The sequence below is a fragment of the Heteronotia binoei genome, chromosome 21 (assembly GCF_032191835.1).
Source record: "Heteronotia binoei isolate CCM8104 ecotype False Entrance Well chromosome 21, APGP_CSIRO_Hbin_v1, whole genome shotgun sequence".
NCBI lineage: Eukaryota > Metazoa > Chordata > Lepidosauria > Squamata > Gekkonidae > Heteronotia > Heteronotia binoei.
In genome coordinates, this window is record NC_083243.1 from 94,268,493 (window position 1) to 94,281,531 (window position 13,039).

Consider the following 13,039-nt stretch of genomic DNA (forward strand, 5'->3'; position numbering starts at 1 on the left):
AGTACTGCTTCTCCTGAAGTGTTCTGATTTCCGAAGGGAGAGTTTGAGGAAGGAACTAGTAACAGAGTATATGCCTTGCATGCAGAAGATTCCAGGTGCAAAATTGACACATCCAGTTAGTCAATCCCTGGAGTGTCCTGGCATCTCTAGATAGCAGTGGATGTGGAGAACCTCTTCCTGGAGCCCTGCTGAACTACTGCTACTCAGAGAGGACAACATTGGATTAGAATTTTGTCTCACTAGAGGGTTGCCAAGTCCCTCGCAGCCTCCGGTGGGGGACTTTCTTCACTTGCATGTAGCACACACAGCGCGATGATGTCACTCTCAAGTGATGTCATCATGCCAGTGATGTCAGGAGGGGATCCCCCCCACCAGCCCACTGTGGGCCAGCAGGTTGGAGACCTCCAGGAGGCCTCCCACCTGGGAGCTTGGCAGCCCTATTCACTAGCCTCCTCTTTTCTCAGAAGCAGTGTATTGAGTTGTCTGATTGTTTTTTGCCCATGGATCTCTAAGGATCAAGAAGGGGCAGAGGCGGGAAAAATGGGTGCAAGATGAGCAAATCAGTGGTAAGAAACCCACTGTATCAGTGAGCTTTGAAAGGCCCAAAAGGGTAATGTGTATTTTATCCCCCATAAAAATAGCCTCGTGAGGCAGGCCAGTATTATCACTTGGAATGAAGATGAGGCTGATGCTGAGAGGCTGAATGGATCATAAAAGTCTACCTAGTGATCCTGAAGCACAGCTTATTTGCTGCTTGCATTCTTAGCTTCAACACTGTACTAGTTCTCAAGAAAGCCATCTGAGGACAAATAATTATTGCCTTCTGTTGAGATTCTTCTTCATTTGGACATTTTGTGTTTGCTTCCTTTTCAAAATGTCTCCTCTTCTCTTTCTTGTCTTTGTGTCTGCCTGATAATCTACCTGTCTGCACCTTGTTCCGCTTATGCATCTGTGTCTGGAAAACTTCCTTGGAATTCTGATGACTGGAACAGAGAGTAAGATGTCATTTAATTCCTCTGCAAAATGCATGGAATGGATGGGGTAAAAGAGTTTACAGGATTTAGACAATCCTCCCTTTAATAAATCCTTGGAGTACCATGAGTTCAGCCACCTGAGTTGATCACCCCCAAACATTATTTTAAAACATCTAATCCAAATGGAAAAGGAATAAGGCAATTTGCTTTCCTAAAGGTTCTACTAATCCATCTGCAGACTGTTCCAAAATTAGCCCAAGATCTTTGTGGTTTCCATGCTATAAAAATGCTGTTATCCAACTCTGTTATCTGGATAGAGTTTTGAGTTGTCTTAATTCCATCTGAACCTCATCTGAATAATTTTTAAGAGTTACTCAGCTGCTGGATCCTATCCTACTCTGCTGATATAGGCTGTGCATTTGTTCAGCTGCACTGGTTTGAGTGGTTTGTTATTCACAGTTTAAGCCAATGGACCAGCAACTCATGCAATGTTGTTCCCAGGATTGTCAACCTCCAAGCTGGGCGTGCCAATCTTCCAGAATTACAACTGATCTCCAGGTAGGATTGCCAAGTTCCCAGCTTCCTGTAGCTGGGGACAAAGTGCGTGCGCGACGCAATAACATCACCCGGAAGCAACGTCATCAAAATGGCAGTGTGCACGGGGTAAGATTGTACCATAGAGTTTCCCAAAAAAAATGGCTAGAGCATCCAGGAAAACCATAGAGTTTTCCTAGAAACACCTAGAGCAGCCCTGCGTGTGTGCCGCCATTTTGATGACATTACTTCCGGGTGATGTCATTATGCCAGCGACATAGGGGGAGGTTCCCTCCCAGCTGGGAACCTTCCGGGTGGGGGAACCCCCGCCTGGAACGGGGGCTTGGCAGCCCTATCTCCAGGCTACAAAGATCAGTTCCCCTGGAGCAAATGGCTGCTTTGGAGGGTGGCTTCTATGGCTTTATACCCCATTAAGATCCCTCTCCTCCTCAAGCCATCCCCAGGCTCTGCCTCCAAATCTCCAGGAATTTCCCAATCCATAGTTGGCAACCCTAACTGTTCCATACATTTTTGTTTTCAAGGGCCTGTTTAATATACTCCAAATGATAGTGTGGTTCCATTGTTTGCCAAGAGAAATTTGCTACAGGAGTCTTACAGATTTCTCTTACAATACCTCCATCTTATCATTCAAGCATACTTAATCAATGGATTATGTAATTGTTCTCATTCTGATTATTATGATTTCAGTTTTCATGTGAGGTAGTATGTCCTGCTCTTCCTCTAAAGAGTGGTCCCATGGATGAAAATACTGTCCTTCTGTTATATCCTTACAGCAGTGCTGTGAGGTGGATTGGGCTGAGGGTGAATGGCACAAAGTCACTCACCTTCAGGGCCTGAACTGGGATTTGAACTAGAGTTCAAGGCAATTTGCTTTCAGTTCAAATTAGTTCAAACTACACTTATTTCAGTACAAAATAGTTCAAATCCAATCACTATGCCACACATACAGATGGCTGACAAACTGCCTCAGAGCACATACAGATTGCTCTTTTCTTAACATTGAATGAACAAGACTCCTTGTATCAAAAGTTGGGCAGTTCTGGTTTGAGGTCATAACCTCTTGTCAAAACTTAGCTAAAGCACTTCTTTTTTAAAAATAATAATAATAATAATAATGACTAGACCTAATAACTGGCCAGATCTTATTTTGCCAGATATTATCCTACACTGCAAGCCAAAAGATCATGAGGCAATTTCCATGGTATCACCATGCTATTCTCATTGGTCTTGACTGAGGTTGGAACAATTTTGTTCATCTTTAGTTATTACCAACAATGCACAGACATTTAGGTATTCAGCACTGGGGGAGGACCGTTGCTGTATGCTAAACACATGCTTTGTAGGTTGATGGTCCCAGATTCAATCCTTGATATCTCTAGGTAAAGAGCCTCAAGCAGCTGGTGGCAGGAAAGGCTTTCTTCTACTGTGAGATCTGCTGCCAATCAGAGTAGACAACATTGAAGTACAATGATTTGACTCAATGTAAGGCAGCCTCAGATGTTCATTAGGTTGTATTCCAGGCTGACTGAAAGAGATTACCTGAATGAGTTGTGTATGCAACCAAAGCGACAATTGCCATTTATATGTATTTGAGGGAAATGCATGCTGGAAAAATGTTCAGTTTTAGAAGTGTTCATGAGTCCATGTGTTGGTCAAATGCTCCCTCTAGGCTGGTATGAGATGCAAAGGGAAACTGTGTACAGTATGATACTACACAAACTGGATAGTAGTGTGTATATATGTGGGCTTGTGTGTGTGTCTGTAGTGGCTGTAGAAGGGCAGAATGTTTCTGCATCCTCTGAATATTAAAACCTGCTGAGGGCTAGTGAAGGCTGTGAAAACTAATTCATGTTGCCCTTTTCTTGCTCATGTGGATGCTGCATGCTCTTCCAAATGCTTCTCTGCATCGTTCTCAAATTCAGAAGCTTCTTGCGCTCAGTAAATCGGTAAGCTTTCCAGGCTAACTCCTCTGCTAACATAAATAAGTTTAATAATGAATGCAGATAGATGCACCTGCCTAGAAGATCTAGTACTTAGCTGTTTTTTAAATCAATGAGTAATTAAGTGGTGAAATTTGATGCCAGTGGATGTAGTGATGGGCACAGTCACAGATGGTTTTGAAAGGAGATAAGACATGTTCAAGGAGGCTTGGTCCATCAGTGGCTACTAGCTACAGTGACTAAAGGGAAACTCCACATTCAAGAGGCAGTGGTGGTGGAGAGCATTGTCAAGTCACAGCTGACTTATGGCAACGCCATAGGACAAGGGTAGGGAACATTGGCTCTCCAGATGTATATATAAGTATATATTTGGCCTATTTCAAAGAAAGAGACAGGTTTTCTTGTTAAGGAAACCAGTCTGCATATCTGAAAATATGTGCTCAGTTGTTGGCTTTGACACATTACTGTTATTTAATTTTCATCAAGATATTTAATCTTTCAGTGTTACCCAATGAGACAGCTAAATAAATTTTTGTTTAAATAACAGAGGGATTCATGCTATAGAACCACATCCTGATTGCTAGCCTGAAGCCCCTTCTAACTTAATGTGGTATTCCTCTTTCATCAGAAGTGATACAAAGACTGAATCACAGTCAGATGTTGATGTCTGGGAAATCCTTCAGAATGCTCCTCCATCTGAGTATGAGAAAATTGCATTCCAGTATGGCATCACTGACCTGCGAGGGTTATTGAAACGTCTCAAACGCATAAAGAAGGAAGAAAAGAAAAGCACATGTAAGACAAGGCTTCTTTTCTATGTTTTTCCTTCATACATGATGCGTGAAGCAGCTCTTAGACCTCTTCTTCATAGAAAAACATCCCTGACAGCCCATTTCAAATTCTTACATCTTTTGTCCAACTCTATTTATAATAAGAGAAAGAGAATTGAAATGGGGGAAGGAAGGAAGATTATAAAGGTTCCAGAAGGAAAGAGAGGTACAAATTTTAGAGGTGATAGGAACTTCAGGAAAATGAAATATAAGAATACAGCTAAAGTGAGTAGGATGGAAATGCTCAGAGCTTGTTTGCATCAGATTTTACTACAAATCAAGTGGTTGATTTTATCACTTGTGAACATTGGTAGGAAGACATTCCTACTAAAACTCAATGTAATTGAAAGGTAGCAATTTAAATCTACCAGCCACCGGGTATTAGATATAAATTTAAATTTATTATTATTGTAATGTATTATTAGCTAAGCAAAAGTTGTTGCATGTTAAACGTCTGTGCAGACAACCCCTACAGGAGGGTGGAAAAGATAACCCTAGCATTATCTTCCCTAATCAAAGTTACAGTGTGAATCATTTGAATAGACAAGGGTGGACAATGGTAGCTCTCCAGATGTTTTTTGCCTACAACTCCCATCAGCCCCAGCCAGCATGGCCAATAGCTGGGGCTGATGGGAGTTGTAGGCAAAAAACATCTGGAGAGCTACGGTTGGCCACCCCTGGAATAGGACATATTTTGATTTGGTAAACCCTTTTCACCCTAGCCTTCCTCAAGAGACTAGATCCTGCCTACCAGATAGATAAAGGCCAGAAGATCAAGTTAATGGTGGAACTTGCTAACCCAGATGATGAAGTGAAATGGCTAAAGAATGGGCAAGAGATTCAAGTGAGCGGCAGGTAATACAGATAACAGCACACTTAAGAACTTCACATGGGAAACATATCACTGTGGAACAAATGGATAGTTCTGCCATCATTGCAAGAGAAGGGAGGAAAAAAGGGGGGGCATATAAGAAGGGAAGGGGGAGAAAATGATACACGGGAAATAGCTGTTGCTGTGAGAGACTGCTAATCAATATGTCAGTTTTCACATTGTCTGATTTTCTTCTCCTTCTATTCAATCTCTGCACTTGGAACAAAACCTGGCCAATGATCCCTCCATTAGCAAGTAAGTTTCTTTCTATGCCTTCCTCTTTCTAATGTAATAAATGTTTCTTTTTTTACAACATAATGGTGAAGCTTTTGTCATTAGTCTACCATTTTTACTGATTTATTAGAAATTTTTCTTATTAACAGGTGGGAGCTTATATTGTTCGTGGGGTCATCTGGCTCCAGTGATTGCAGGCATTCACTGTGTGACGAATACAATCAAGAGAATCATTTTGCCATATATAGTCAACCTGGGCTGAACCCTGGTGAATAATCTGTCTTTTCAGGGCATTATGCCTATTTGCACATAGATATTGTAGGTCGATGCTATTTCTTTGTCCATATTCCAAGAAATTCATAATTTCCTTAGGAGTCTTCAGGGTCATACAGAGGCATATTATATATCTTCACCCATGTTGCAAACAAAGCTGGAACAACTAGTCAAACATTCTCCCTCCTTTCTGAAATGACACCCCCCCCCCCAAAAAAAAAGTGCAACCAGTCCCCACCCCACCAGATATCAGCTCTCTGTTGATTATCTTTGGACTTGCTTTGCATTTCCACAGATATATTTTTGAAGCCCTTGGAAATAAGAGGATTTTGACCATCAACCACTGCTCACTGGCCGATGATGCAGCTTATCAATGTGTAGTTGGTGAGGAGAAGAGTTTCACAGAGCTGTTTGTCAGAGGTGAGCATAATTAGCATTGATGTGAGGGATCTGAGGACCCCAGTTCAAATGTACTCTCTGCCTTCAAATATATGTTTTAGAGGGATGTGAAAATAATCCTGAAAAACCCACGTCTTCCACTTGTTCATATTTTTTTTTCCTTTTTAGCCTGCTGCTTCAGAACCTTTTTTAAAAAAATGACAGGGCTTTCCCCTCTCCTCTAGTAATATGTGATCCCAGTCAATCACAGAACACAGTACTAATGATCTGTGTTCATTAACAGAGAACACATGGAGCCGGTTAGATTGGGTTGTATGATGATGTCAGTGAGGGCAGGTGAGGCCAATTGCCCATATTGTGTGGCATTAGTCCTGCCAGAATGCACATACGATTCAGAACAATAGACAAGAGTCCTTTTCAAACATTGAATATAGGTAGAGTCAAAGTGTACAGGGGAAGGAGTGGCACTGCAGAGGCAACTCTCTCCCCCATGTTAATTTCACTGTAAAGATAGAGCTTGTGCATATCTATGAGCACCACTCTCTGTGTGTAATTGGGAACCCTAACAATCATGGTTCCTGATGGTGGTTCCTTGCATGCATAGTATTGTATGAACAAAGGACCTATTAATTTACTTCATTTATACCCCACCTTTCTCCCCAGTAGGACTCAAAGTGGCATACAACATTCACCTGTCTTCCATTTTGTTCTCAAAACAACCTGATGAGGTAGGTTAGTCTGAAAGTGTGTGGCTGACACAAGTTCTCCCAGCACACTTCCATGGCAGAGTGGAGATTTGAATCTGGGTCTCCCAGCACCTCTTCTGATGCTCTAACCATTATACCACACCACACACTAGTCATGATCCAATGAATATGCACAAAAGGGGGAGACAGAGCTTGCCTTAGTAATGCTAACCTCCAGCACATCATCTGACTCACAGAGAGCATCTGAAAAAAATGTGCATTCTGACAAATGTCTAAATGCCATGTTCTGATGCACGGAAGTTTCCTTACTGCAGCACAGAGTAGTAAAATAGAACATCAGGTTGGTTGTCAAGGTAATGGACATTGTTTTCCCTCTGCTGCAAGCTTTCATGCCCCTTTGAGTGCAACCTCTTCCCCCAATTGAAAAAAAGTGCTTTTTGAAAAGAGCCAAAAAAAAAAGTCTGAACCTCATGTCTGCAGTTCAGCTAAGCTGTATTCAAATTACCCTTCAGTTATAAACCCCATCTTGGAAGAAGGGTGGAATAAAAATGAAGCATGTGAGACTTTCAGACTGCACTAAAATTGGAACACTCCAAAATGAAATGTGCCTATTCCTGATCTTTTGTTAATTTATTTATTACTTGTTGGGATTTCACAATAACATTCTTTATTCATTTGAGATGTGGTCCTTTCTGTGGATTAGGGGGGAAAGAACTTGTCTGCAAAGCCATAGCTGTCATTCTCCCTTACAGTTCTTTTGCAAGAGAGGGGAATAACTTCCTTTCTTCTTCCTTTGCAGTTTCTACCCTTTCTGCCCCTATGTGCCAGAATTTTCTTCATCTAAATTTTGAAAAAGCAAAACTTTGGCTCCCTGTTTAGTTCTCAGATTACATAATGAAAGGAAAGGAAAGGAAAGGGAAGGAAAGGGAAGGAAAGGGAAGGAAAGGAAAGGAAAGGAAAGGAAAGGAGAGGAAAGGAAAGGAAAGGAAAGGAAAGGAAAGGAAAGGAAAGGAAAGGAAAGGAAAGGAAAGGAAAGGAAAGGAAAGGAAAGGTCCCCTGTGCAAGCACCAGTCGTTTCCAACTCTGGGGTGTCATTGCTTTCACAACGTTTTCACGGCAGACTTTTTATGGGGTGGTTTGCCATTGCCTTCCCCACTCTTTTACACTTTCCCCACAGCAAGCTGGGTACTCATTTTACCGACCTCGGATGGATGGAAGGCTGAGTCAACCTTGGGCTGGCTGCCTGAATCCAGCTTAGGGTTGCCAATCCCCAGGTGGGGGCAGGGGATCCCCCGGTTTGGAGGCCCTCCCCCCCCTTCAGAGTCGTCAGAAAGCAGGGGGGGGAGGGAAATGTCTGCGGGGAACTCTATTATTCCCTATAGAGATTTATTCCCATAGAAAATCATGGAGAATTGATCCGTGGGTATCTGGGGCTCTGGGGGGGGGCTGTTTTTGGGGGTAGAGGCACCAAAATTTCAGTACAGCATCTAGTGCCTCTCCCCAAAATACCCCCCAAGTTTCAAAATGATTGGACCAGGGGGTCCAATTCTATGAGCCCCAAAAGAAGGTGCCCCTATCCTTCATTATTTCCTATGGAAGGAAGGCATTGAAAAGGTGTGCCGTCCCTTTAAATGTGATGGCCAGAGCGCCCTTTGGAGTTCAGTTATGCTTGTCACAGCCTTTATCTTGGCTCCACCCCAATGTCTCCTGGCTCCTCCCCCAAAGTCTCCTGGCTCCACCCCCAGAGTCCCCAGATATTTTTTAAATTGGACTTGGCAACCCTAATCCAGTTTACAACACCATCCTAATTATGATTGCACCATAAGTGTGCTAAATTTATTATTAATAGTTGCAAAGAATGAAGAGGGAAACAACTGAGCACTCACATGTTTAATTTCTCAGATAAGCAATGGATAAGGTAATTCAGCATCACAGATCCATTATTTCTATGAACAGACCTTTCAGCAAGAACTCCAGGGGAACAAGAATCTGTCTTCCTTGCCTTCTGGGAAAAGGAAAAACATGCTACCACAGCTGAACATCAACTGGAACTTAATGGGAATTGGTTGCCCTCTGTACCCCCTCTCTCAATCCATTTGCTTTCACACTCTAGAGCCTCCTATACTGATTACTCATCCTTTGGAAGACCAGGTAGTCATGGTTGGAGAAAGAGTGGAGTTTGAAATTGAAGTGTCTGAAGAAGGGGCTACTGTGAAATGGTAAGAAAGCAAACAGGATATGGGATTTTCTGTTCCTTGTAAGGGTTTAAGATGACAATCATTAGATTTAAGTGCCACGATATTTGCCACCTCTTGGACACAATAAAGGTCACAGAATCCTAGGTGTTTTCCACATGGGGATTGACTTGTCTGGTTTCTGCACTGCAACTGGTGATATAGCGGAGCTTCTACATGTTGAGTTTCCCAGCATTTTCTCCCCGTTCTCCAGCAACGGCCATTCCTGTAGGACCTAGATGATACACACCTTCCCATTCACATGGTTGCCACTTCAGCATTGCTGCAGTCTTTTCCAAAACATCTCAGCAAAGCAGGTTTGGGAAAGATCACAGATAAGACTGAGAAAACTTGAGATGGGCACAGAAGTACTGTGATGCTATGGGGAAGCAGGGAAAAAAGCCCACTTCCCAACAGTATGCAAGACAGGCAGACAAACCATGAGTAATTGATCCTAATTGCACTGAGTCAGCTGAGCTGGGTGAGAGATGCTAGGAAGGCGAGTGTTTTTTGCCTTTCTTAAACTGCTGAAATACTGGTGAAGACAGAGTTTAAGGGTGAAAGGGTGCTTGTAGCCTGCTAGAGAGTGGTGTCTTTGTCTGGGTCTGTTTGGGTCTTTTGTCTGGGCTGTTGCTCATCGAACAAGGTCTATTTGACTGGGACTGATTGTAGGCCCAACCTTCTGCTGTTGCTGCTGGGAGGCAGGGGCTGTGGGCCTCTGAACTATAAGGCTTCTCCTAGGCAGAGGCAAAGTCTTTGGCATGAGCTGGACCCTTAGCCTGGGGATCAGGCCTGAGGACTTGGTATCACTCTATATACCTTTAAACCACTAACCAGTTAAGGTAGACAGCCAGCAGAAGAGTAGGAGCTATCCATTGTTTTGCAGAGAGTGTCACATGTATAATTATCTACCCACTGGGTGAAAATCATGGGTGTGTGCTCACTGCTTTGAACTCATGGCTCTCAGGGAGCAGGTTTGTTCCCTTGAGGCTAGGGTTGCTTACCTGGAGTAGCTGAGGCAAAGAGAGAGGTTTGGGGAAGAGATGCTCAGGGACTTAGCAGAATTATTCCACTCCTATGCTGATAGTTCTTTTGCTGTTGTGGAGAGTGAGAGGCTTGAGGTCAGAGGTTGTCAGTCTGAGGAAGAGGGATGTGATCCCTTAGAAAGAATCCTTGGGTGACAGACGCATATTCTCTCATTCCAAGAATACCCCTAGGGAGGCTGGGGGGAGGTTGGCTTCTGGTAGTGGATTATTTGATCATTAGGGATATAGACAGTGGGGTCTGTGACAAGTGTTTTGACTGCCTGGTGACTTGCTTGCCTGATGCAAAGGTTGTAGACATTAGGCACTGTCTAGATAGGTTGATAGTGCTGGAGAGGAGTCAGCAATCATGGTGCATGTTGGCACCAGTGACATTGGAAAATGTAATTGTGTGATCCTGGAGGAAAAAGTTTGGAGAAACCTTTGGTGGATGCAGGTCCAACTATCTCTAGACAGATAGCCAAATTTTGCCATTATCTTGTGAAGTTCCATACTAAGAAACAAGAAACTGCATGTCTTGTATGATCTCTTGGAATTTTAGTTTATAAATGTTTTTATATTCTCTGATTTAAAGGATTTATATAAATTGGAACTGACTTGAATTTTAAAATTGGTTCAATTATATTTTAGTTATCTTGGATTGTATAGGTGGGGAAATGTTTATGTATTTTATTGTATTTTATGTTTTTTTAGGAGGGTATTTTATACTATCTTAGGTATTTTAGGAGGGTTTTATATGATGTGTTATAGTTTTTATAAAAAAATAGTAGAGAGTGAAAGGCCATGACCTCAAAGGTTGCATTCCCAGAAGTGCTGCTGGTTCCACATGCAGGGCCACCTAAACAGGCACAGATCAGGGGTCTCAATGTATGGATGAGAAAGGGGTGCCGGGGGGAAGAGTTTAGATTTGTTAGGCACTGGGGAACTTTCTGAGACAAGCTGAACCTGCTAAAAGAGAGTGGTTTCACTTTAACCAAAAGGAAACTAGACTGTGGGCGATGAGTATTAAAAGGTGGCAGAGCAGCTTTTAAACTAATTGCAGGGGGAAAGCTGACAGGAGCTAAGGAGCCTTTGGTTTGGGGCAAGTCAGCCCAAAGAGTTATATTGATAGGAGAGTATTAGAACTTGGGAGTGAGGGTATGATGGAGACTGAGGGCCATGTGTGGAGACTAAGTGTCCAAGGGAGGCGAGGGTTACTGGAGAGGGAAACACATTAGAGGTTTGCCAATGCTAGAAGTCTATCATGCTAATGCTAGAAGTCTCCAAGCCAAAATGGGAAGCTTGAATGCTTGGTGTTCAATGACAATTTAGATATAATAGGTATTTCAGAAACATTGTGGAATGGGGGAAAATCTATGGGATACAGTCATTCCTGGATATAAGCTCTATATGCAGGACAGGGAGGGAAGGGGGTGTTGTGTTGAACATCAAAGAGAGCATAGAATCAAATAAGTTCGAAAACATCAGGGAAATTAACTCCCCAACAGAAGCGATATAGGTGGAAATACTAGGCCCTAAAGGTTATTTAAAAGAGGGGGGGGAGGTGATCACCCACCTGATCAAACCCTTTGTGGTGCAAACGCTTTAAAACTCTTTACCCAAACCAGAACAAGAGGCTTGCAGGAGTATACTCCAAGCAAAAACCTTGTTCCTTCACAGAACATTACCAACTCCAAACCAAGAGTTTCTTGGAACATACTGTGAGAAACTGAGTCCACTAGTACTGTGAGTTCTTTTTCAGGTGTGCATTCAATTTATCTGAGCCAGCCCTCCCCCACAGTAAGGTATTTCCAAAGCGCAGAGAAAATGAAAGCATCTAAACAACCTAAAGTATACTTCTTCCTAATTATAAGAGGAGGCTTATATTGCAGGCTTAAAAAGTGAAGTCTTACAAAAATAAGATCAATAGTACTTTCTCCCATTCAGTCAAAGTTAATAAAGAACTGGACCAGACAACTCACAACAAAATCTGTGTTAGCAAAGTGACAAGCACGCAATGATACCCTTCCTTTACACAGCAAACGTGGTTAACCTGATGTTCTTAAGCCATTCATTTAGTTACCTTGAGATAAACAAGATAATGACTTAATGATCTTCACTTGGCTACACAACAGGATTCACTCAAAACAAATTAATTCCCCTATGCAAAATGATTTCCCTTCCTCCTTTCCCTTCATGCACAAACAAGGTCAAATTGCTCCAGATGGCTGTTAAGAATTTTTTTTTTACCCAGAGCCTGGATGGCATATTTCTCCATTAAATGTCTTAAGAGTACTCAGTTGTTAACCCTTATGTTGCAAACTGAAACAGACTGGGAAACAAATCAGGCCTTAGCATGACACCCTTGAGGCTGGTTGAGATGAAGAAGTAAATAGGGAGGTGACTAAAGCAGATAATGTTGTTATTATACTGGCAGACTTCAACTACCCTCACATTGACTGGGTAAACATGTGCTTGAGTCATGCTATAGAAATGCTATAGAAATGAGACATCATAAATGACTGTGCGCTAGAACAGCTGGTCATAGAGCTAACCGTTTTGGGTGTTTCTCAATACCTGATGAAAGATGTAGAGGTTATTGCACCAGTTGAGAACATAACCTATATATATATAACCTACTAAATTCAGCTGCTGTACCAGAAGAATGGAGAGCAGTAAATGTGACAACAATTTTAAAAAAGAGGGGAACCAGGAAACTACAGGCCACCCTGCCTAACATCTGTCCCAGGCAAATTAGTAGAAACTGTACTCAAAGATAGAATTGTCAGGCACACAGAGGAACAAAGCCTGCTGAGGGGAAATCAGCATGGCTTCTACAAAGGGAAGTCCTGCCTCACCAACCTTTTTGAGTTCTTTGAGAAAGTGTTCAAAGCATGTGGACAACAGTGATCCAGTAGATGTTATATACTGGGACCTTCAAAAGGCTTTTGAAAAGGTACCTAATCAAAGATTCCTGAGTAAACTTAGCAGTCATGGGAC

General features: G+C 42.4%; 1 protein-coding gene across 1 annotated transcript in view; it reads left to right on the forward strand.

The window, feature by feature from the left end:
- MYBPC3 (myosin binding protein C3) overlaps positions 1–13,039 on the forward strand; it is a 123,489-nt gene that overhangs the window by 44,657 nt on the left and 65,793 nt on the right. The window contains exons 10-15 of the mRNA XM_060261684.1: positions 3,452–3,475; positions 4,098–4,264; positions 5,022–5,154; positions 5,423–5,425; positions 5,973–6,097; positions 8,897–9,002. Coding sequence (XP_060117667.1) covers positions 3,452–3,475; positions 4,098–4,264; positions 5,022–5,154; positions 5,423–5,425; positions 5,973–6,097; positions 8,897–9,002 — 558 coding nt within the window. The remainder of the gene's footprint in view (positions 1–3,451; positions 3,476–4,097; positions 4,265–5,021; positions 5,155–5,422; positions 5,426–5,972; positions 6,098–8,896; positions 9,003–13,039) is intronic.